At 50.9% G+C, this 20,829-nt stretch overlaps 12 protein-coding genes across 12 annotated transcripts; 10 read left to right on the forward strand and 2 right to left on the reverse strand.

Moving 5' to 3' along the window:
- Nucleotides 1-235: 235 nt before the first annotated feature.
- Nucleotides 236-2,189, forward strand: LDX57_011926 (uncharacterized protein; the record flags this gene model as incomplete). Its single annotated transcript, XM_046093666.1, has 8 exons — nucleotides 236-322; nucleotides 414-1,102; nucleotides 1,154-1,209; nucleotides 1,313-1,376; nucleotides 1,442-1,541; nucleotides 1,594-1,825; nucleotides 1,944-1,986; nucleotides 2,048-2,189. 8 exons carry the CDS (start codon nucleotides 236-238, stop codon nucleotides 2,187-2,189), a joined length of 1,413 nt encoding a protein of 470 aa, XP_045949644.1.
- A 592-nt stretch (nucleotides 2,190-2,781) lies between these two features.
- Nucleotides 2,782-4,273, forward strand: LDX57_011927 (uncharacterized protein; the record flags this gene model as incomplete). The annotated part of the gene is made up of 4 exons (XM_046093667.1): nucleotides 2,782-2,997; nucleotides 3,063-3,587; nucleotides 3,674-4,041; nucleotides 4,108-4,273. 4 exons carry the CDS (start codon nucleotides 2,782-2,784, stop codon nucleotides 4,271-4,273), a joined length of 1,275 nt encoding a protein of 424 aa, XP_045949645.1.
- Nucleotides 4,274-4,788: 515 nt separating this feature from the next.
- On the reverse strand, nucleotides 4,789-6,374 carry LDX57_011928 (questin oxidase family protein; the record flags this gene model as incomplete). The annotated part of the gene is made up of 4 exons (XM_046093668.1): nucleotides 4,789-5,324; nucleotides 5,376-5,774; nucleotides 5,831-6,146; nucleotides 6,204-6,374. The coding sequence occupies 4 exons, from the start codon at nucleotides 6,372-6,374 to the stop codon at nucleotides 4,789-4,791; spliced, it is 1,422 nt and encodes a 473-aa protein (XP_045949646.1).
- A 466-nt stretch (nucleotides 6,375-6,840) lies between these two features.
- Nucleotides 6,841-7,776, forward strand: LDX57_011929 (uncharacterized protein). Its single transcript, XM_046093669.1, has one exon. It carries the CDS (start codon nucleotides 6,912-6,914, stop codon nucleotides 7,674-7,676), a length of 765 nt encoding a protein of 254 aa, XP_045949647.1. The 5' UTR covers nucleotides 6,841-6,911; the 3' UTR covers nucleotides 7,677-7,776.
- Nucleotides 7,777-8,780: 1,004 nt separating this feature from the next.
- On the forward strand, nucleotides 8,781-10,326 carry LDX57_011930 (RTA1 domain-containing protein). The gene is made up of 2 exons (XM_046093670.1): nucleotides 8,781-9,387; nucleotides 9,446-10,326. The coding sequence occupies exons 1-2, from the start codon at nucleotides 9,228-9,230 to the stop codon at nucleotides 10,111-10,113; spliced, it is 828 nt and encodes a 275-aa protein (XP_045949648.1). The 5' UTR covers nucleotides 8,781-9,227; the 3' UTR covers nucleotides 10,114-10,326.
- Nucleotides 10,327-10,612: 286 nt separating this feature from the next.
- LDX57_011931 (TMEM14 family protein) lies at nucleotides 10,613-11,046 on the forward strand (the record flags this gene model as incomplete). Its single annotated transcript, XM_046093671.1, has 3 exons — nucleotides 10,613-10,649; nucleotides 10,700-10,792; nucleotides 10,850-11,046. 3 exons carry the CDS (start codon nucleotides 10,613-10,615, stop codon nucleotides 11,044-11,046), a joined length of 327 nt encoding a protein of 108 aa, XP_045949649.1.
- A 622-nt stretch (nucleotides 11,047-11,668) lies between these two features.
- Nucleotides 11,669-12,164, forward strand: LDX57_011932 (uncharacterized protein; the record flags this gene model as incomplete). The annotated part of the gene is made up of 2 exons (XM_046093672.1): nucleotides 11,669-11,780; nucleotides 11,833-12,164. The coding sequence occupies 2 exons, from the start codon at nucleotides 11,669-11,671 to the stop codon at nucleotides 12,162-12,164; spliced, it is 444 nt and encodes a 147-aa protein (XP_045949650.1).
- A 965-nt stretch (nucleotides 12,165-13,129) lies between these two features.
- Nucleotides 13,130-14,647, forward strand: LDX57_011933 (Zn(II)2Cys6 transcription factor). The gene is made up of 2 exons (XM_046093673.1): nucleotides 13,130-13,344; nucleotides 13,427-14,647. Exons 1-2 carry the CDS (start codon nucleotides 13,252-13,254, stop codon nucleotides 14,459-14,461), a joined length of 1,128 nt encoding a protein of 375 aa, XP_045949651.1. The 5' UTR covers nucleotides 13,130-13,251; the 3' UTR covers nucleotides 14,462-14,647.
- A 942-nt stretch (nucleotides 14,648-15,589) lies between these two features.
- Nucleotides 15,590-16,958, forward strand: LDX57_011934 (uncharacterized protein; the record flags this gene model as incomplete). The annotated part of the gene is made up of 2 exons (XM_046093674.1): nucleotides 15,590-15,680; nucleotides 15,823-16,958. 2 exons carry the CDS (start codon nucleotides 15,590-15,592, stop codon nucleotides 16,956-16,958), a joined length of 1,227 nt encoding a protein of 408 aa, XP_045949652.1.
- A 58-nt stretch (nucleotides 16,959-17,016) lies between these two features.
- Nucleotides 17,017-17,382, forward strand: LDX57_011935 (uncharacterized protein; the record flags this gene model as incomplete). The annotated part of the gene is made up of 1 exon (XM_046093675.1): nucleotides 17,017-17,382. The coding sequence occupies one exon, from the start codon at nucleotides 17,017-17,019 to the stop codon at nucleotides 17,380-17,382; it is 366 nt and encodes a 121-aa protein (XP_045949653.1).
- Nucleotides 17,383-17,967: 585 nt separating this feature from the next.
- LDX57_011936 (lactate/malate dehydrogenase family protein) lies at nucleotides 17,968-18,996 on the reverse strand (the record flags this gene model as incomplete). Its single annotated transcript, XM_046093676.1, has 2 exons — nucleotides 17,968-18,653; nucleotides 18,744-18,996. 2 exons carry the CDS (start codon nucleotides 18,994-18,996, stop codon nucleotides 17,968-17,970), a joined length of 939 nt encoding a protein of 312 aa, XP_045949654.1.
- A 1,204-nt stretch (nucleotides 18,997-20,200) lies between these two features.
- LDX57_011937 (uncharacterized protein) lies at nucleotides 20,201-20,795 on the forward strand (the record flags this gene model as incomplete). The annotated part of the gene is made up of 2 exons (XM_046093677.1): nucleotides 20,201-20,254; nucleotides 20,406-20,795. 2 exons carry the CDS (start codon nucleotides 20,201-20,203, stop codon nucleotides 20,793-20,795), a joined length of 444 nt encoding a protein of 147 aa, XP_045949655.1.
- Between the last annotated feature and the right edge of the window lie 34 nt (nucleotides 20,796-20,829).

The raw sequence follows: 20,829 nt of genomic DNA on the forward strand, positions 1-20,829 counted from the left end.
CACCACAAGTAAATTAGAATCAGAATCAGAATCAGAATCAGACCACCAACATGAGACAGATGAGACTAGTCGGCGAATTAATTAAAATTAAGAGAATAAGCATCGCCAGGGTATAAGAACGCGCCAATTCCCCTGGACTGCCTGCCGAAGTCATCGACCTTCCTACTCTCAGTAGTACTTTGGTTACTTACCTCTTGCAATTCCTACAACCCACGAGCACGATACAATATACAAAATGCCCCTCTCTATCGCGATCGTCGGCGCAGGCATCGGCGGCCTTACCGCCGCCGCAACACTCCGGAAAGCAGGTCATCATGTCGAGGTACCCATTCTCTTCCCATTCTTCCCTCTCCCTCTCCCCTAAACCACCCCCTCTCCACCGTATCTGCACAAGAAGATAACCAGAGAGAAAGATCTATGAAAAATCGCACTTCTCTACCGAAGTCGGCGCCGCGCTCGTCGTCGCCCCAAACGGGATCCGCGTCCTGCGCACCATAGACTTCTCCCTCGAGAACGCGCGCGGCACACCAAAGTCCGTGTTTGAGCTGCGTGATGGGCCGAAATTCGAGCGTGTTAAGGCCGTCGAGCTCGATGATGCGGAAGAGCGGTTCGGGGCTCCGTTGTATACGATGCAGAGGAGGGATTTGCATGCGGAGTTGTTGAGGGTTGTCTCTACTGATATAAGTAGTACTGGTGTTTCTGCTGCTGCTGCTCCTATCGCTACGGATCCGACCAACGAGGGAGAGACTACTGAAAGTGCGAGAGAAGGAGGAGTGCCCATCCACCGCGGCCGAAAGGTGATTTCAGCCGACGCAGAGCGCGGAATCCTCTACTTCGAAGACGGCACCGAGACCACGGCGGACTTGATCATTGCGGCAGATGGGCTGCATTCTGTGCTCAAGAGCGTTGTGCTGAAAGATGAGATCGAGAGTCCTGCGAAGACGGGGTTCAGTGCGTTTCGGTTCCAGATTCCGACGGAGGATTTGCTTTCGGATGAACACTTCCAGGAGCTCGTGAAGATTAAAGGAAATGGGCCTTCTGTGTTGGCGGATATGAGGAATGAGCAGACTATGGAGCATATGGTTTGGTATGATTGTCAGAAGTAAGTCTTCTTTCTGTCAATGGTGGGGTTGAATAAAGCTGATGAGAGCAGTGGGGAGATGCAGAATTTCGTGGGGATTCATAATCGGTTTGAGAGTGAGGGTGATGGTATGTTCTTTCTATTTCTATCTCTTTGCCAGAGTAGAGCTATGGTTGTGCAGGATATATCTGTTCTATCTATGGTTCGCGCAAGATGGCTAATGCAAAGCAGACTATAAGTCCATGATGTTGCAGCGCTTTGGACATTTTCATCCCAGTTTGGTGCACGTTATTAGGTATCTATCTCCCTCCCTCTCTTTATGGATTCATGCGTGGCTTAAGCCCAGCTAACACTACCCAGCAAGGCACCCAAAGTCACAATCTGGCCTTTGGATATCTTCGCCCCCGTCCCTCGCTGGAACCGGGGCAAGATCCTGCTCATCGGGGACGCCGCACACCCAGTTCGTCAGCCCCATTCACACCCAAAGTCAAACAGTATACTAAATCATCCAGATGCTCCCGTTCAGCGGCCAAGGCGCCAACCAAGCCATCGAAGACGCCGGCGCCCTAGGCTATCTTTTCGACGGAGTGCATTCCGCCGACGAGATCCCCACGCGCATCGCTCTGTTCGAAAAGGTTCGCCGGCTCCGTGTCTCACGCACGCAATTGATGTCTAGCGTGAGGGTGGGTAAGGAGGGCGAGATCCAGACGGAGTTGCGTCGGTACGCGGATCCTCCTGGAGAGGGTAAGTAACCGTATCTATTTATCTACTACGTTCTGGCCCCCTTGCGGCGTTCGATGTTGCGATTTCATCTCCACGTTACATTGGCTGTCACACTCGGTTGCTGACTGAAGGATGACAGATGTGCCGCAGACCTTTTCCGAGAGACTAGCGCATGATTTCGGGTGAGATTGAACAGCATTTAGATTGATTGCAAGACGAGTGGCTGCTGACTACAGGGTGTAGGTTTAACGTCTTCGATAAATGCCGCGAGGCTCTACGCGATCACGAGGCGCTGTTGGTGCCGGAGAAAGTCCCGAAGGGTGACGAGGGCTTTGCATACAAGAACACGAACTATGCGGCTTATGGACAGGAGACTACGGCGTGAGAATACGACATTTCTGTACTGTCGCATAGATGTAGTCGGATAATTAGCGGTCGTGGGGTTCAATCAGACGTTCCGTAGAGTTTTGTCAATGCACCAGTTACACCCTACACCCTCAGACCTCAATGACTTGAAATCCGTATCGAAAGAGGAAAATAAAGTGAAAGACCGCCAAGAGATCGACATTCTGCACCGTAAGATTTGGCCCACTTGGAACAGGGTCGTAAGCAGACAGGGACTAAGTGCCAGCGCCGGCGTAGTCCGGCGGAATCCCTGCCCTCTAATGCAACCGTTAATTAGTCTTATCTGAATAATGGATTGTTAAGCCCGTTTCAAATGAAGTCACCGGGCAGGAGTAGGCGGCCAATCGGCGATTTGTTCCCCTCGCGACATCTTTCCTCATGGTAGCGTGCTGCTTATCGGACTTTTGTTGCATTTTTTCCTGCTCTGTTTTCGGGAGTGTAGGCGATTGGAGATTATAGGTTTATTTCGTTGAATGATGAGGTCGGCGTCATATTAGACACAAAAGGTAAGCGAGAGCCAGAACCCTCCACTGTAGACTGATTACCGTGATCTATCATACAGCCACTCTAACATGTCGCTCGAGTCTCTAGCATCCACCATCCAGGCCAAATCGGCCCAGTTGGCCGGCATCGCCAAAGAGCATGGCTTCGAGGCCACGCTGGACACCAGCGCCGAGTTAACCAGCGTGGCTCCCCTGGCCGTTCGCAATGAGCTCATCCAGGCCGCGAAGGACCTGCTGTACCTGGCGTCGGGACCGACGGATCACGTCCTCGGCCTGGCCTGGTCGGTACGACTTACATCCCTAGCCCTAACTCACCTCAACTTCTCAGCCTTCACTGACACGATGAACAGGCCGCAGACACATCCAACATCGACCTTCTCACCCGCTTCGAAGTCCCTCAACACGTCCCTCTTACCTCCTCGATCTCCATCCCCGCCCTCTCCACCGCCACCAACCTCCCCGAAGACATCCTCTACCGCGCCACGCGCTTCGCCATCGCCAACGGCGTCTTCACGGAGCCCGCGCCTTCTGAAATTGCGCACTCCCCGGCGTCGCGCGCCCTCGCGACCACGCCTCACCTGCGCAACATCGTGCATTTCGGCACTGAGTTCCTGGGTAACATCCTCATGAAGATTCCCGAGCAGATGCTTATCCAGCGCGACGGCGCCGGCGTCGGTGATAAGGTCCCCGACACGGCGTTCAATCTGGCGTATCGGACGGATCAGAACTTGTTTGATTTCTTTGCCGGGTCGAAGGATCTCAATCGTAAGTATCATGAGTATTTGATGGGGAGGGTTAATACGCCCCTGTGGTCTATGGATCGCTTGCGTGCGGCGTGGGATTGGGAGCGGTTGGCTGGGGGGACGATTGTCGATGTATGTATTCCCCTCCACTCTATGGATACTAACAAGAAACATCTCTATCTCAGCAAGAAAGCTAACGAGAGGTCCAAACAAAATAGGTCGGCGGCTCATCCGGCCACACAGCGCTTACCATCGCCCCCCTGGCCCCAACCGCTACTTTCATCGTGCAAGACAACAACGCCGACGCGCTCGACATGGGCCGCAAGCTGATTCTCAGTACCGGCGACGCAGCCCGTCAAGGCCAGATCAGCTTCATGAAACATAACTTCTTCGAGGAGCAGCCCGTTGCCGCGGACGCTTATATCTTCCGTCATATCCTGCATGACTGGAACGATGCCGACTCGCTGTCTATTATCAAGGCGTTGGTTCCAGCATTGAAGGAAGGTAGTCGGGTGTTTATTTCCGAGGGGTTGTTGCCTGATCCGCCTGCGAAGAGGTTGAATACATTGACGGATAAGATGATTGTGTAAGTTTTTCTGTTGGTTTGTTTTAGTGGCTTTGGGTGAGTGTGTGCTAATAATGTTGAAACTAGGATCGAGGATCAGTTCATGTTGGCGGCGCATAATGCGCGCGAAAGGACCGTCGCGGACTTTGAGCGGATCTTTAACCAGGCGAGTGAGCGGTTCCGCTTGGTGGGCGTTACTTCCGGGGCGCAGGCTGGGGCATTTCAGTCGTTGTTGGAGTTCCAATTTCAGTGATTTTGTGCAGATGGTTGGATGATATGTCATGTTATGCTATAGTTATGAGGAATGAGGGATGTTTTGTTTGTTGGTTACAGATTTATTATGAGATGAGATGAATGAAGCTTTTAATACTGCTACTACTTTCTGTTCGGGCGGTCTTCTTCTATTCTACAAATAGAGTACCATAACATAGTCTATCCTAATCATGTTAACGGCAACGGAGGCCAGGCGGCGGTATCACTACCAGTGCTATGAGACTAAGATTAAACAAAGTGAGAGCTCTAGTACTAAAGATTGTAGGGACTTTAGTTTGGCTAAGAGACGCCGACTCATTCTTTATTTTCCATTAGGATATAAGTTATGCTCGGCTGACTTCTCATCTGTTACTCTACAATGTCCCAATAAAGGTTCATAGATGCGAACTTCACAAAACAGATTGAAGAAAGGGGATTTCGATTCAACAGTTCAAAAAATAAATTTAATCAGTATTCCAACTATATCAAAACCACTAATACACCCAACTCGTCTGCCTACAACTTATTCACCAACCCCCCAGTTCGCAACGGAAACCTCTCCCACGCTTCCTTGAACCCCGACCCACGAATAAAATCAAAATGCTTCGTTCCATCCATGGGCTTATCCGTACCCGAATCAATCGCCGCAATCCCCGCCGTTAGGAAAAGCCCCTGCTTCACCCGGAACTCCGGTAGATGGTCGTACGGCCGCGAGGTCTCCTCCGCGTGCGCCATGCACCGGATCAGCTTGCACATGTGGCCGTCGTCTTCGTGGTAGCAGGCGCGGTCGAACACCTCGTCCCATCCTTGATTGGGCAGCCGGGACGGGTGCGACGCCAGCCAGTCGAGTCGTGGCTCAGGGCTGCCTTGTCCCGCGTAGGAGAGGAGGTAGACCCGGCCGGTGTATTCAAGCAGACGAGCCTTTTGGGCGTTGCTGAGGGAGGGTTCAGCTAGGAACATGGTGTGTCCGATGCTGGAGGTGACGCTGTGCAGGAGGAAGAAGTCGAAGGCGCAGATGTGCGGTGGGCGCTGTGCGCCGGCGGTTAGATAGACTATCCGTTTTGGTCAGAACTCTCTTTTTTAGAGAGGAGGTGAAGACATACCAGCAGTGTTCTGCAACTCCGCCGTCGCCCGCTCCAAGTCATTCGGATCGACTCGATATCTCGCCGCCACACGCCGCAACTCCGGTCCTGCGTTTTTGAGCACCCCGTCTCGCGCCGGCTCGAGATCCAAACACATCTCGCCGGTGATTTTGCGCTTCTGCAAGTGGTAGTACAGGGTGGAGCAGTTGCGTATGGTGTCGTCCTGGCGCGCCAGGTCGATCAGGTCGCTGAGAGGCAATGCCGGCTCCTCCTCCTTCTTGGCTAGTTCCTCAGACTGCGTCAGGTACTCGGTATACCACCAGTCGTGGTGCACGGCGGCCTGAGCAAATCCCTCCGCCAGGAGTCGAGCTTGTTTGAATTCCAGCGCCATGCCGATGTGGATGATGCCGTGGACGTAACCTATACCCGTCAGTCCAATGCCATACTACTTCACTTCCCGGTTAGATATGACAGACCCATGTAAATCCGACACAGCATATCATCGGCAATCTCCGATCCATCAACCAGATACTTCTGCAGCACAGCCTGGTATCCAATCCGATTGATCTCGTCCTCGAAGAACCGACAGTAATTCAGAAAGTTCTCCTCGCGGCCCAGACACCGCTTGTACACGGCCGGGTCGGCCATGTCCTTCACCACAGAGTCCTGGATTACCATGGCCTGTCGCTGGTAGAGGCTGTTCCGGTCATGCTGGGATCGGATGGTCGAGGGATTGGCGCCGAGGGCCCAGATCGTGATGTCATGGTGGGCGATGTGGTTGTGGAAGTAGACCTACGCATTATTTCGTATCTTAGCAAGCCAAGCCGTGGAGTGGATGGGAAGGAATACCCCCTTGTGATCCTCCGTCGTGGTGAAGATGTGGTGGTTGGAGTGGTTCTCCTCGAGGACTCGTTCCAGCTCGCGCGTAGACTCGTCCGTGAGGTTTTTGGCGTGGCGCAGGCCAGGCGTTCGCTCGGGATCGAAGCGGAATTCAGAGGTGGAGGCTAATTCGAGCGCCATTTTGATTAACTTCTTAATTTTCAATCTGACCGAAATCTAAAGTACAGTTTGATATACTGGACTACGTGATCGGCTCTATAAGGACAGACGTTAAATACAAACAGGAGCGCCCGGCATCCGGCAATTCCATCCCATCCAGATTCGAAGTTGTTGAGCTTTCGTGAGTCTAGAATGTAGATTATCAGGCCATATTCTGTATAGAAAATAGTCGGCGAATTCATAATTCGGTTCGCATAAATCGGAGGGAGTTGATTGTTATGCATGATGCAGTCCGCGGCGATTACATTTTGTCCCCGGCAGACGATGATCGGCGGGAAACTCGCCGGCGAACCATTAGATGTGGATTAACAATCATTACTCAATTTCTTATATCGGCCTAAATATAGAATATGCGATCGGATCTACATCATCTCGGCTGTATTAATACTACATAATATCTCCTTACTTTGTTCACCTACCTTCTTATCTTGCCTGTACTTCACTACTCCCTCACGTGCCGAACCCAACCCTATCTCATCTCTACAATCTGCAAACACCATGTCTACTCCCAAATACCAAAAGCTCCTCAACAAACATGTCCTCGTCATCGGCGGCACCTCCGGGATGGGCTACGCCGTCGCCGAAGCCAGTCTAGCCTCCGGCGCGCACGTCACCATCTCCTCCTCTAACCAAGGCCGCATCGATGATCGCATCAAGCGTCTCCAATCCGCCTACCCAAACGCCCGCGTCAACGGCGTCGTCTGCGATCTCGCCCACGACACCCTCAAAGCCGACCTGATCAAGCTATTCGAGAAGGTCGGCAAGCTCGACCACATCGTCTTCACAGCCACCGAGCCTCCCAAGTTGATTCCCTACGAGGACATCACGCTCGAGTACTGGCGTACCGCGGGACAGATGCGTCTCTTCGCGCCGTTCTTCGTAGCGCATATCGGCGCCAAGTATCTGACTCCGAGCCCCGAGTCGTCGATCGTGCTCACGACGGGTACCTCGTCGGAGAAACCTATTGCAGGGTGGCCGGTCGTGGCGTCGTACGCAGCGAGTCTGAAGGGTTTGACGAGGAATCTGGCGCTGGACTTAAAGCCAATCCGTGTGAACATTGTCAGTCCGGGTTTTGTGGATACCGAGTTGTGGGATCATCAAGCTCCTGAGGCGAGGGATGGGCTGTTTGATTGGATCAAAGGGAGCGTGCCGTTACAGAAGGTCGGTACGCCCGAGGAGGTGGCGGAAGCGTTCTTGTGGTTGATGAAGGATACTAATGTAACGGGGAGTGTGGCGGAGACGAATGCGGGCATGAAGCTGTAGGATCAATTTTGGGGTTGTTTTCTGTGGTTTTCGTGTTTGAAAGTGTCTTTTGCCAATCTGATTTTAGGCTTTGTGGAGTATGGAATATAAGGTGTCTTTCTTTTAGTGTTGAATTGTCCACTCGAACCATGATGTAGATTGTTCACGAATCAATATCCCATGATATCTCTCCTATGGGTCTGGTTAGGGTAAACAGATGTCGCTTATCAAATCAGTATATCTTTCTGCCGAAGAAAATTAGTCATGTTCTCAATTGGTAAAACTCGCAAGGTTAAGTCTGGGATCGGAGTATTGGTGTCACTCGGCACTTTGAACTTGAATCGAGAAATGTCATAAGGTGGAGGTAATAACATGACTCTGTTCTCTTGCCCACGCTTGCTTCGACAGCGTGTAAGCTGTGGGTGTCAACGTAGCCAACGGGTTCTAGGTTTCCAAAGGATGAGAGATCTTCACTTCAGAGGCTTTGTAGAACATATGCCGGAGTAACCCAAAGAAGGGAAAGATAAATCAGGTAAAGAGTAATCCAAGGTAGAGTTGATCATTTCTGGGAGGTCATTGTGGGACGGTAGGTCGATCATCAGGATTTCGCGGCGTGCAATCCTGAGAGGACTCCACTACGCTTGGTTGGTAGGGGTGAATGTGAGAATTATGAGCTCTATCCTTATAATGCGATGTTTTCCAAGGCTTGGACTCTTGGTACAAAGTGGGGTTGAGTTAGTTCATGGGCAGCGAAAGGGTTTTATGTCTGGAGTATGGCGTAGACCACGATAGTTATACGGGGCATGCAGATCGCGTATAGGATGCGAGCAGGCAGACATGACTAGTTCTAGTGTCTTGATCTAGCATCACCATAGGTCCAATTGTCTCTCCGCCTCCAGATAGCTAAAATAAACAACGTGAATCTCTCCAATCGGGTCTGACGTTTCGCTCCGATCCGCCCGACATCGTTGGAATAAAGTGGACCCCGGGCCAATCCCATCGACGTCTAAACGACTATACGTCCATCGTACTCCAAACGAAGAGCGCAGCCTTGGCAGGTCCTTTGGGTGGCAGATTCTCCCCAAATCTGACATCAGTGCTGCTCGCATCGTTCATTTCACTGCGAGAAAATGTTTCTTTCTTTTTTTGTTGAAACTTGATCGCCTACCAGGACCACAAGTGCGTGGATTGCGCCGCTTGTTGGCCAATTGCGAGACCCAAGTGCGCACGATGGAGCCAGAACGCGTACATTCCAAGGATCAGGCAGATTACCAAAAATATGCATAGCAGTCTCTATCTGATCCTTTGTCTTAATGCCGGCTACGTATATCTCTTGGCCCTGCCCAGGGTCCATCAGACTTGGCAGTTAGCCTGCTCCTGTCTTATAAGATCCACCCCCTCTCCCTCTTTCTTGGAGGCTTATATCGGCGACAAAGTGTCGCACATCGCAGTTCTTTCATTCTCTGTGGTTTTTAGCGGTCTCTTAACGACTCATTGATCTTGCATTCTCACGAACTCAACGCCAACTAATCCAATCATAATCTCCCTCCTCAAGTCGGAAAATAGACAGGAATGCCGCTTCCAGTGAACTACAATTACTACCACTTCCACCCCAACAAGGTCGTCGGTATCGTTGCTACTGCCCTCTATGGAACCAGTGCCATCTTTCATATCGTGCAACTATGGCGTGCCAGGGCCTGGTACTTCCTGTCGCTGCTCACGGGCGCATTTAGTACGCTGCGCACCTCACTTCCCGTGATGAACAAACTCCATCTAACCAGTTCAAATAGTGATGACCCTTGGCTACATATTCCGCATCATGGGCGCCGAAGATCCGACCAATTTTGGGCCCTTCGTGGCGCAATCCGTCTGCATCGTGCTCCCGCCCGCCTTCTACGCCGCAACCATCTACATGACCTACGGCCGCATCGTCAACCACGTCGGACGCGACGACCTCTCGCTCGTGTCCGCCCGTAGAGTCACCAAGATCTTTCTTTGGGGCGACATCATCGCCATCATCGGCCAGTCCACCGGCGGCGGACTGACTCCCAACGGCGGCAACATGGCCAAGATCGGCGACGGGATCACGGTGGCGGGTCTGTTCGTGCAACTCGTCTTCTTCGGCTTCTTCCTCGTCGTAACTATCGTTTTTGAGCGCAGGATGCATGCCGAGGCGTTCAAGCGGCCGTATCCGAAGTGGTTAGTCCTCGTCTGGGTGCTGTTCTTCGTGGCGGCGCTGATCATCATTCGGTGCATCTTTCGCATTATCGAGTATATTCAAGGCGCGGAGGGGTATTTGGCTACTCACGAAGTGTATCTGTATATCTTCGATACGTTGCCCATGTTCGTCGTCCAGGCTATCTTTCATTTCTGGCATCCGGGGAATATTCTTCGGCCGAAGGAGCAGCAGGGGATTCCGTTGACGTCGCAGGGCACGGACTCGGAAGAGACGGCGTGAGGGCTATCAATTCCCCTCTGTTATTTTTTCTATTTCTCTGTTTTCTTTCCCAGTCGTGGTTCAACCCGTGGTGAGAACAAGGTCTCTCCGTTGTATAGATCATGAATAGGAGGATGGTTTCTGGCGATTCAGCGTGAAAGATTCTGTTATCTCAATTCCCTGCATTATCATGTCCTAGATTTACACTTGAAGAACATATTTCCATTTTGTTTAAGGGGTCAGGCCTTCGCACTCTTGAACACTAGTGCCAAAGCATCTTCTACTGAAGCCATCCTGATGCCTCAGGCACTAACTACTGGCTGCTGTTTCCCGATGAGTCAGCGGGAAGCTAACCACCCACGTGATAGTTCTGTCCAAATCCGGTTAGCCCCTCGGAACCGTCGGACTGTCGGACTTGCGAAGGCCGAGAGAATCACCTGATATCTTCGTATTTCACCGCGAGAAAACAAGCATCCCAGATACGTCTACCTCTCCGTACGTTCTACGACTCCCCTTCATCATGGCTGAACATCCCTCCTTCACCCTCGCTGCGCTTCGTAAGTTCCTCATTTAGCGTCGCACGTGCTGAATGTTGACCGAAAAATAGTACCCGCAGGGGGCATCGCTGGATATTTGCGGTCCGGCTCCGTGCCGTCCTTGGTCGCAGGTGTTGGACTCGGGGTGTCTTATGGGTTCGCTGGTAAGTGCTAGGTGGTCAATCACGTTTAATGTCATAGCGGTCTAATCGGAGCGTCAGGCTACTTGATCAAGGAGAACAAGGACTACGGCACCGAACTTGCTCTCGGTAACAGTGTTCTCTTGCTGGGATCTGCGATCCCGAGAGTCATCAAAACGGGAGGTAGAGCTCCTATGCCTCTGGCGCTTGCTGCGACTGGATCCTTGGCGGCGTTTTACTATCAGAAGAAGGTTCGGGAGTTTCGCTACGGAGTTTAAATCAAATAATCCGGAATTAATGTATACCCGGTGGCTCGTTGATATGATGAATGAGTGAGAGCTAGGAGATGAAGAATTGGTTCTCAATAAGCGCAGCAGGTTGGTATGTTGAACTTTGTACTGCTGACTTGGAAAGCTGTATACTGTTCTAGTGTCTCTCAGCTGCTCTCGCTGTCCAAGCATACTGTATTCTTATTGTATTTCATCAGCTTGTATTAAATCCGAATCCGTTGAGTGTATTTAGTCAATTTCCCTGGGCCGAAATCATCGATGAAATGCAACTTCAACAAATGAATGATGTTTCATAGGTTGTTAACGTCAATAGAGAGGCTGCATATCCGTCAAGAGTCCCCCTTAGAGCTGGGGAGATTCGACGCCATGTATTCAACCTCTATTCTGCTGGCTAAGTATGGACGAGCAATTGCCATACTCTCCCCGGTACCACGGCTCCCGAGGGTTCCGTGTCTGCATTTGCCATGAACAAGCTCTCCGCTGACAAAGCGCGTTTTTCTACCCTCAATAGGGCTGGCATTATATCGAATTTATAAATATGAGATGATTCCTTTCATCCAAAGCCGATGTGCGAAATCTTATTATTTTTTCAAACTCTATTTCTATCAACATGGCTTCCCTAGATTACTATTCTCTTCCTGGATTCGGCGACAAGTGTCGGAAGGAGTTCGGATTCAGTGACTCCTGCGTCATAGGAAATTGCATATTTACTACTGGTCAGAGTAAGTTTGTCAAACAGAAAAATTGCTTCTCCTGGCTTCTAACAACATATAGCCGGAATGGACCCCGTGACACAGAAAACCTCTCCGGTCTTCGAGGAGGAAGTCGCTCAGGCATTTTCCAATATCAACAATATCATCTTGCATACACTCAAGAAAGCCAATATCTCGTCCGACTCGAAACAGCAAGGCTGGGACCATGTGGTGAAGATCCGAGCTTTCGTCGTTGGTCTATCTAGCATCCGCGGAGAAGCCAGAGAGAAAATGGTGGAGAATATCAAGAAGTGGTGTCCCAATCACCAGCCATTGTTTACCATGGTCGGAATCGAGAGTCTGCCGTTTCCGGAGCATCATGTCGAGATTGAAGTTGATGCGTGGATTGAATAGCTGTCTCTATGGATAAGGCGTGGGAGACGCTCTCTGTACGGTTTTGCGTTTCAATTGGTCTTTCGGGCTCTTGGTGGAATTGAGAACATGGCTTTATACGTGGCTAGATTGTATTGCATCTTGTTCTACATCTCATTGAACTCCATTGTCTATTTGTGTATTGACTTCTCGTTCTATTTTCAATGTTTGAAGCCAATGTCGTGAATGTTCGCTGTGGACTGTATTATTTCCTTCCACTTTAGACAAGGATCTAAAGGAAAATTATCCTAAAGATAGCGCAAATAAATTAGCACATTAAAATGGCGGATCCTATATCTTTCCCCACTGCTGGGCTTAGTGTGAAACAAAAGAATATCTGGATGCTAAAAGCTATTCAAGACGCAACATAATATGAAATCCAGTTACAGAAAGATAGCCAAATTACCTAGCTCTGGAGCTAATAACACAATTTGTAACATTCTTATACATGCGATAACACTGGAAAGCTTTCTGCTCTGTCAAAATAATGTTTGGTATATACAGGGGTATGGGTTCGCATTAGATTGCTATTCTGGAACATGAGTGAAAAGGGACTGTAGTGGCTGGGTTGCCCCCCTTTTCAGTTTTTCGGGCGAAGAGGGGAAACAAAAAAAAACATTATGAACTTCCCTCACGATTTATCAATTTACCCCAATATATTTGCCTATATTGATAGCGTTTCTGGCTCTTTCCTGCTCCTTTTACTTTCTCTTGTTCTAGTTTGCAGACTGGGAAAGGCAACACTTGCGAACACCCTCTGAGAAAGCAATGCAGCTACCCGAAGGCCAAGCACTTGGGGTGAATACGAAGGAAGGAATGCTGCACGAAAGGTCAGCACTAAAGAAAATGATCGACCCTTGATCTTATATCACGTGCAATCAGCTACCTAATCCCCGAAGTCCGAACCGCATCTGATCTCTCTTTCTCTCTCTCTCTCTATCCACAACATGCGAGATCGGGTTCGTCGCCCCCTTGATTAGTCCTTGATTAATCATTATCAATCAACACCTAAATGAATAGCTGTCTAAAGCATATCTGACACAAAATCGGATCAGATCCCTGGCTTAAGATGCCATCCAATGAGATGACATCATCCAAAGTTCGCAGGGCGCATCGCAAGACGCGAACAGGATGCACTAATTGCAAGAGGCGCCGGATCAAGGTACTGTACCTAGTGGCTACAGAATGCCTATCAAAATCATCTCGCTTTCGTATGCCCATTGATTGTCTGATCCAGGTCATAGTGCGATGAACAAAAACCGTCCTGTTCCAAATGCCTCCAACGTGGCTTCAAATGCGGATATCTAACCCGTCATCCGGACTACGACTCACAATGCTCCAATGGCCACGGTGCCTCGCCCATGGTGGCACCGGGCACAGCGACAGATTCACCCCAGCCACCAGCATCCACGCATGAGCTGCCCATGAGGGAATTGCGACTCCTGCACCATTTCACCACGTCGACATACGCAACGCTCTCACCGCGTGGTCATGTCAAGACTATCTGGCGCGTCACGGTGCCCAAATTGGCCTTCTCCAGCGACTGTCTGATGCGCGCAATTCTGGCTATATCGGCGCTGCATCTCTCGCGACTCGAAGCCGATCTCGACTATCAGACACATGCTATCGCCTACTACGACGCTGCTCTTCGCTCCTCCACACTCGCCATGCTGAACATCTCGCCCGAAACCTGCTCTGCTCTCTATGTCTGCTCCGAACTCATCTTCATTTTCCACCTCGTCCATCCTTACCTCTCCGAGAATCCGCTCCTCTCACCTAGCAACGAAGTCGCCCCCTGGCTTGTTCTCCTGCGCGGGATCCGCACCATCGCTGATCCCTTCCACGATGCTCTCCTCTCAGGCGTCCTGGGACCCATGTTCGGCACTGAGCCTTCAACCCCGGACACCGTGATCATGGACTCGCTAGATACATTTACCGCTCATCTTCGCAAAACTCATCCTGAGCCTGACTCCGACAGCGACCTACAAGCGTATCTTGTCGCTATCGAGGAGCTACGACGCTGGTCCGCCGGCGTCGACGGCCACGGGTTCCAGTGGGCGGTTTATGTCGACGAGAGCTACATCTCGCTGTTGCGGCAGATGAAGCCCGCTGCGCTAGTCATCTTTGCGCATTTCGCGCGTGTTGTCAAGAAGTCTGATTCGAATTATTGGTTGCGCGGGTGGGCGGATCGCCTAGTTGGGGTAATTTATGGGACGTTAGATGAGAATCATAGGTTGTGGATACGACCAGTTTTGGAGGAAATGGGGGTGGCCAGGTAGACGGTCTTAAATTTGCACGTTAGATCTGAATTAGCGTTTTTCGGTTTTTTTGCAATGAGATATAATATGTTGGTCCAGCTCGTTCTACGCATGTGCCGCTAACATGACCGGACTTTTCGGAAACCCGAGATCGAGCTATGGGCTTGAGCTTAAACTTGACCTGCAGGTCTGATCTGCGCCTTCCAGCGTGATTAGCGTTTCGATCTCTAATCTGGACATCTAGATGTTGAACAATCAGGGAATTCCCGCTGGGGCAGCGCAAATTTATTTTCAGTTATAGTGATCCTATTCCTAGTAGAGAGACAAATCCACCATAATCTGTTTAACAGGGTTAAGTGATAAGTGGTGTTTGCCGGGAGAACGAACTAAAAAGAATTGGGCAGATCCATCATACCAACTCCCAATTCAACAGGCTCATTCCGCAGACAGCCAGTATCACAACAAGTTCTTCCTTAAGCATGACTCGGGAAAGTATTTCTGAGAACGATCTTCTAACTTGTATTGTGGAAGGTGGAGAATTTGAACACGAATTTCTGCTATCTTTTGTTCTGTCTCTTTTCCATTCTGTCTTTTTCATTCGCCAATTTCCTTTTTTTTTTTCTATTTTCCCGAACTTCAAGCGTGGCAATCAATATCAATAGAGACAGAATAACTCGAGCTCCCCAAATAGACTTAAGTGGCTTCGTATTTTTTCTCCGAGAGCACTTTCCGCCTATAAGTTCTCTATCCAATAAATCCGATCCCAACGATGGACTTAACACATGCAAAATGTTATGTCACTATACATCATCCTGTCTTTCAGTTTATCTACTGTGGCCAGAGGATCCTGGTGGTATGATGTCTGACCCGACCCTTGGGTCTAGAACTAAGTCACATCTGTTGGATTCAGAATTTCCATTCCTGATGGATGGTTGGAATGAGCTCCGACTACGCCGAACCTTGCAAACTTCCTACCGTATTCTCAGCTAACTATTTCAAAGTAATATTCTATATCCGCCCGTCACTCTGGTCTCGAATATACTCGAATCACCACTCATATGGCGTATTCCAACATCAAAATATCTGCTGAGCCCATCCGCCCCTTCGAATCTCTCATCCGCTTCTAGGTCGCTCTCGTTGGCGGCAAAAATGCCTCCCTCGGGGAACTTATCACAGCTCTTACGGCCCAGGGTATCTCAGTGTCTTCCGGCTTTGCCACCACCGCACACGTCTATCGGCAGTATGTGCTTGCCAATAACATTCAGTCCGCGATGGCGAGCTCCATCGCCGACTGGCAAGCCGGAAAAGCGATCCTCTCGGAGACAGGGACCGCCGTGCGCCGACTTTTTTTGTGCGGGAACTTACCCGACGAGTCTGCGCAGGCCATTTTAGGCGCGTATCGAGAATTGTCCGCGAAGAATGGGTTCGCGATCTCAGCGTCGCAGTACGGTCGAGCGCCACGGCTGAGGATCTCTCTGATGCGAGCTTCGCGGGACAGCAGGAGTCGTATCTGAATGTGCGCGGGGAAGCGGAGGTCCTGGATGCTTGTCGGCGGTGCTATGCGTCCTTATTTACGGATGGGGCGATCAGTTATCGTCAGACGCAGGGGTTCGATCATATGAGTGTTGCGCTGTCGGTGGGCGTGCAGAGGATGGTGCGTTCGGATGCGAGTGGTGCTGGGGTTATGTTCTCGATTGATACCGAGACCGGGTTTGATAAGGTCGTCTTGATCAATGCCGCTTGGGGGCTCGGTGAGAATGTGGTTCAGGGGACTGTGACTCCGGATGAGTATCAGGTGTTTAAGCCGTTGCTGGGCGATGAGAAGTTGGTTCCTATTATGGAGAAACGGTGTGGAGTGAAGGCAATGAAGTTGATATATGGAGGGGCCGGAGGGGAGGGCACGCGCAATGTTCCGACGTCCAAGGCTGAGCGGGCGGCGTATGTGTTGAATGATCAGGATATTCTGCAGCTCAGTCACTGGGCGTTCAAAATTGAACGACATTACGGATGTCCGATGGATATCGGCATCACCGGGGAGCTGTTCATCATGCAGGCCAGACCCGAGACGGTGCATTCTCGTCGTGATGCTGCCATGTTCAAGACATATACAGTGGCACACGTGGGCCGTACGCTAGCAGGTGGTCCATCAGTGGGTAATGCGGCTGTCAGAGGTCGAGTCCGTCTCATCGAAAGCGTACAAGACATGCACCGATTCATCGACAGAGCGGTACTCGTCACCCGCAGCACCGATCCGGACTGGGTGCCCATCATGAAGCGTGCTGCAGCCATTGTGACTGACCTTGGTGGACGCACATCGCACGCAGCGATCATCAGCCGCGAATTGGGCCTGCCTGCCGTCGTGGGCAATGGAAATGCCACCTACGTGCGGACGCCACCGTGTCCTGCGCCGAAGGCGACGCGGGCTTTGTCTACGAGGGGCTATCCCAAATCACCACGCAGACAGTGGATTTACTTCTCTCCCCTCCGTGCGCACCAAAGTTATGCTCAACCTAGCTAACCCGGCCGCTGCCTTCCGCTGGTGGTGTCTTCCCTGCGATGGCATCGGACTGGCACGCATGGAGTTCGTCGTCACCAACACCATCCAGGTGCATCCCAAGGCGCTGGTCCGCTTCTCCGAGCTCAAAGACGCTGCTGCCAAAGCTGAGATTGCCCGCCTGACGGCCGCATACGATGACAAGCATAAACCCGACTGCTTCGTCGACAAGTTGGCGCGTGGGTTTGCCGCCCTCTGCGCCGCAGTCTACCCACAACCCGCTATCCTACGGTTCAGTGACTTCAAAACGAACGAATACGCGCGTCTGATCGGAGGTGCCGAGTTTGAGTTGCATGAAGAGAGCCCCATGCTTGGATTCCGCGGTGCCTCACGGTACTACTCACCGCGGTACAAAGAGGGATTCGCGCTAGATCGTCGTGCGATTTGACGTCTCCGCAACGAGATGGGCTTCATCAACGCGGTGGCCATGATCCCGTTCTGTCGGACCATCGGAGAAGCGAATAAGGTGCTGGCTGTGATGGCGGAGAATGGACTAGCACGCTGCCAGAACGGACTGCAGGTGTACTTGATGTGAGCGATCCCGTCAAACGTCATCCTGGTCGCCGAATTCGCCGACTGCTTCGACGGGTTCTCCATCGGGTCGAACGACCTGACGCAGTTGACCCTGGGGATTGATCGCGACTCAGACGAGTTGGCGGATCTCTTTGATGAGCAGAACGTGGCCATCGAGAGTATGATTGCGCGGGTCATTGAGGTCGCGCGTGTGAAGGGGTGCAAGATCGGGATCTGTGGACAGGCGCCCAGCGATCATCCAGTCTTTGTACGGTTCCTGGTTAAAGCAGGCATTAATTCGATCTCAGTGAGCGCAGACAGCTTTGTTACGGTGAAAAGGCAGTGGTTGCTGCTGAGGGAACATAGGATTAAAGCGTAGGATGGATAGGTTGTCAATTTGCTAGCCCTAATTACCTTCAATATAACATTACCGTTTCAACCTCACAGCTATCAAAAAGACCTAGTAACCCTCTCTAATCTTCTCCATCGTCCCCCTCAGCGCCTTTACCGACCGATCCAAATCCGCCCGTTCCTCAGCACTCAAGGACATCTCAGTCGTCCTCACGATTCCTTTCCTCCTTATCACCGCGGGCAAACTATAACAGCAACCTGACTCGGCCTGGAAATGGCTCACCGGTCTCACATCCTTCTTATCCCAGAGTACCGATGAACAGATACTTGCCACAATCGCCCCAATCCCTAACGGTGTCGCACCTTTTGCCTCGACAATCCTCTCCGACCGTCGTCTGCACTCCATCGCTAGCGCCGCACGATCAATCTCCACGCCTTGGTTGTCTGATTTACTCGCAAGTGCCCTATCCAACGGTACGCCTCCAACTGTTGCTGTCGACCAAGCAGCAACCTGCTCTTCACCATGCACGCCCACGACATACAGATCGATCGAGCTAGCCGCCACGGAAACATGGTCCGCCACCAGGCCGCGGAGTCGCACGGAGTCGACGTACGTTCCGGACCCGATAACCTGTGACGGCGGTAGTCGCGACATATCGACAGCCAGCGAGGTCAATAGATCGACCGGGTTTGCCACGATCAGGATAATGGCGTCCGAGCGGAAGGGACGCATGGCGTCGATCACGTCGCGCAAGATGTTGATGTTATGGTAGATGCGTTGCATCCTGGTTTCTCCTATTCACAGTCATCAGGAAGTGACCATCCTCAGACACTCTCTCCCCTCATCCAGCAGGTTACTTGAATGAAGACACTTAAGAAACTTACCACTCCAGAAGTTCGACCCCGCTGTGACAACTACAATATCGCACTGCCCGGCCTCATGGATCGTGGTCGCGCGCACCCGCGTGTTACTGTTGCTGGCATACGCTACATCGGAAAGATCGCGTGCTTGGGCGTCTCTTAACGCAGATTTCACATCGACGAGGAGGATTTCTCGGGCCAAAGAGCTCAGGATGAGAGCGTAGGCTGCGGCGCCGCCGACTTGGCCGACTCCGACGATGGCGATTCGCGGGAGCATTTTCAGTCTTCCTTTCTTACTTCACTTTGCGGTTGGTGAGTAGATAACGATGTAGGAGCTATACGTTTTCCGACTGCTATCCAGACGTTTCTGGCATTTTGACTGAGATGAAGAGCTCTTGTCACCTATGTAAATCAAATCCCTTCCACATGGCCCTCATTGGATGGGATTGAACAATGAAAGAGGGGCCAGCCACCTGCAGCCTCTTGCATCATTTCAAATCTTGGGATATTTCAGCCACCTGAGGAGGGGGTGTCGCATTATTTTATCATCATGACCGGTGTTGGTCGGTAGTTTGACCCACCCTCTGTTAGTCGGGGTCGAGTCCGTTTCATACTTTCTTCATTCCATGGTAGGGTTATACATAGAATCTGCCGTAGCCAGCAAGGTAGTTTGTAGTATCAGATAATTTTACTAGAATGAAAGAAAAAAAAATTTTTTTCTCATGATTCTAGGCCTGGCCTTTCCTTTTTGTTTCGATGGGACTGTACGGTCTTACCCAGGGTGCATTAGCTTATGGTGGGGGCTTGTTAACGGGCCAGGGTAGTTAGAGATTATTTAGGATTATTAGGAAATATGAGATTTTTATAGTATTACTTTTTGAGCCTATCTTTTTATTTATCCTTAATTAAAGTAGTTGGGAGTAGTTAGAGTAGTTAGATTAGTTAGAAGTTGAAAAGGCTATCAAGATAGAGGTAGTGTAGTACTAATAAAGGCTGTCCCGGAAAACCGATCTGGGCTGTCCTGTTAAGAAGCCCCTCCTTATTATGGCCGCGGGAGATTACTGAAGCGATTATATCATCGGCCTGCTTGACCGCCGCCTTCGAAAGGCCTTGAAGTTTTATGCGCACCTGGATTGGCATAGGGAAGATGAAAGCATTGGTCCTGTACAAAGACATTAGTCGGTTGCAGGAGTTGATAAAACGACATTGGGTTGAAGTACCAAGTTAGTGTGTATCAATCACAGCCGGAAGCTTGCAGGGACTCTGCTCCATGCTATTTATAGAGTTCTGTTGCTTTCACATAGAAGAGGGAAACAAAAACGCAGAAAGTGAAACGTGAAGGTCTCACAGACACAATGAGTCAGCAGAATTAACAACAAAGACCGTTGTCAACAAAGGGACGTGGCAACATCCTGACCCTTATAATCCATCGTAACCCTCATCATCCATCGGGCAAAAAAACTGAGAAAGCAACCGCAACAATGTCGTCACGGGCTATGTGGACGTGCGATGTCGATGGCTGTGTCAAGCCCGCCGTCCGTACTATTGGAGACTGTCTTATTTGTAAAAGCCATCTCTGTGCCAAACATGCCAGCCCCGAATATCATCATTGTCCTAGATACGAGGAGATGAAATGAGAATACATACACTCTGGGTGCTTCCAAATGCTAACCCCTGGCCATGTAGGAAAATGACATATATTATGCACTAGCAAAAGAAGTAGAACGAGACGAGATCAACGAGCTCATCGCCCGGATCGACACCTCCGCCCTCCTTTCAATTGCTAGCCAGCTGCGCGACGGGGTTCCCTGCTCTCTTCCACAGCCTCCGGAGTATGATGAGACATTGGTGGGTGGCATGAACTACCATATTGAGATCGAATTCGAAGACGGGGTCTGCTGGATGGCTCGTATTCGGCGGGTTAATGCCACATCGCCGTCACCAGAGCTTCGCACCTTTATCATGCAGAGTGAAGTCGCCACCCTCAAGTTTCTGAGCAAAACAAAGATCCCAGCCCCCCGTGTCTTCCATTACGACTTCGATCCCGGGAATCCAGTCGGTGTCGGCTATATCTAATGGAGAAATTGCCGGGACAGCCACTAGAATGGCA

The sequence above is a fragment of the Aspergillus melleus genome (assembly GCF_016097325.1).
Source record: "Aspergillus melleus strain CBS 546.65 chromosome Unknown contig7, whole genome shotgun sequence".
Taxonomy (NCBI): Eukaryota; Fungi; Ascomycota; class Eurotiomycetes; order Eurotiales; family Aspergillaceae; genus Aspergillus; species Aspergillus melleus.

What these genes read in the sequence shown, in the direction of transcription:
- LDX57_011933 (XM_046093673.1), top strand. Translation starts at nt 13,252, where the DNA reads ATGCCATCCAATGAGATGACATCATCCAAAGTTCGCAGGGCGCATCGC. An exon ending in GCAAGAGGCGCCGGATCAAG is followed by an intron (nt 13,345 to 13,426) that starts GTACTGTACCTA and finishes TCCAGGTCATAG; the next exon opens with TGCGATGAACAAAAACCGTC.
- LDX57_011930 (XM_046093670.1), top strand. Translation starts at nt 9,228, where the DNA reads ATGCCGCTTCCAGTGAACTACAATTACTACCACTTCCACCCCAACAAG. An exon ending in GCTGCTCACGGGCGCATTTA is followed by an intron (nt 9,388 to 9,445) that starts GTACGCTGCGCA and finishes CAGTTCAAATAG; the next exon opens with TGATGACCCTTGGCTACATA.
- LDX57_011929 (XM_046093669.1), top strand. Translation starts at nt 6,912, where the DNA reads ATGTCTACTCCCAAATACCAAAAGCTCCTCAACAAACATGTCCTCGTC.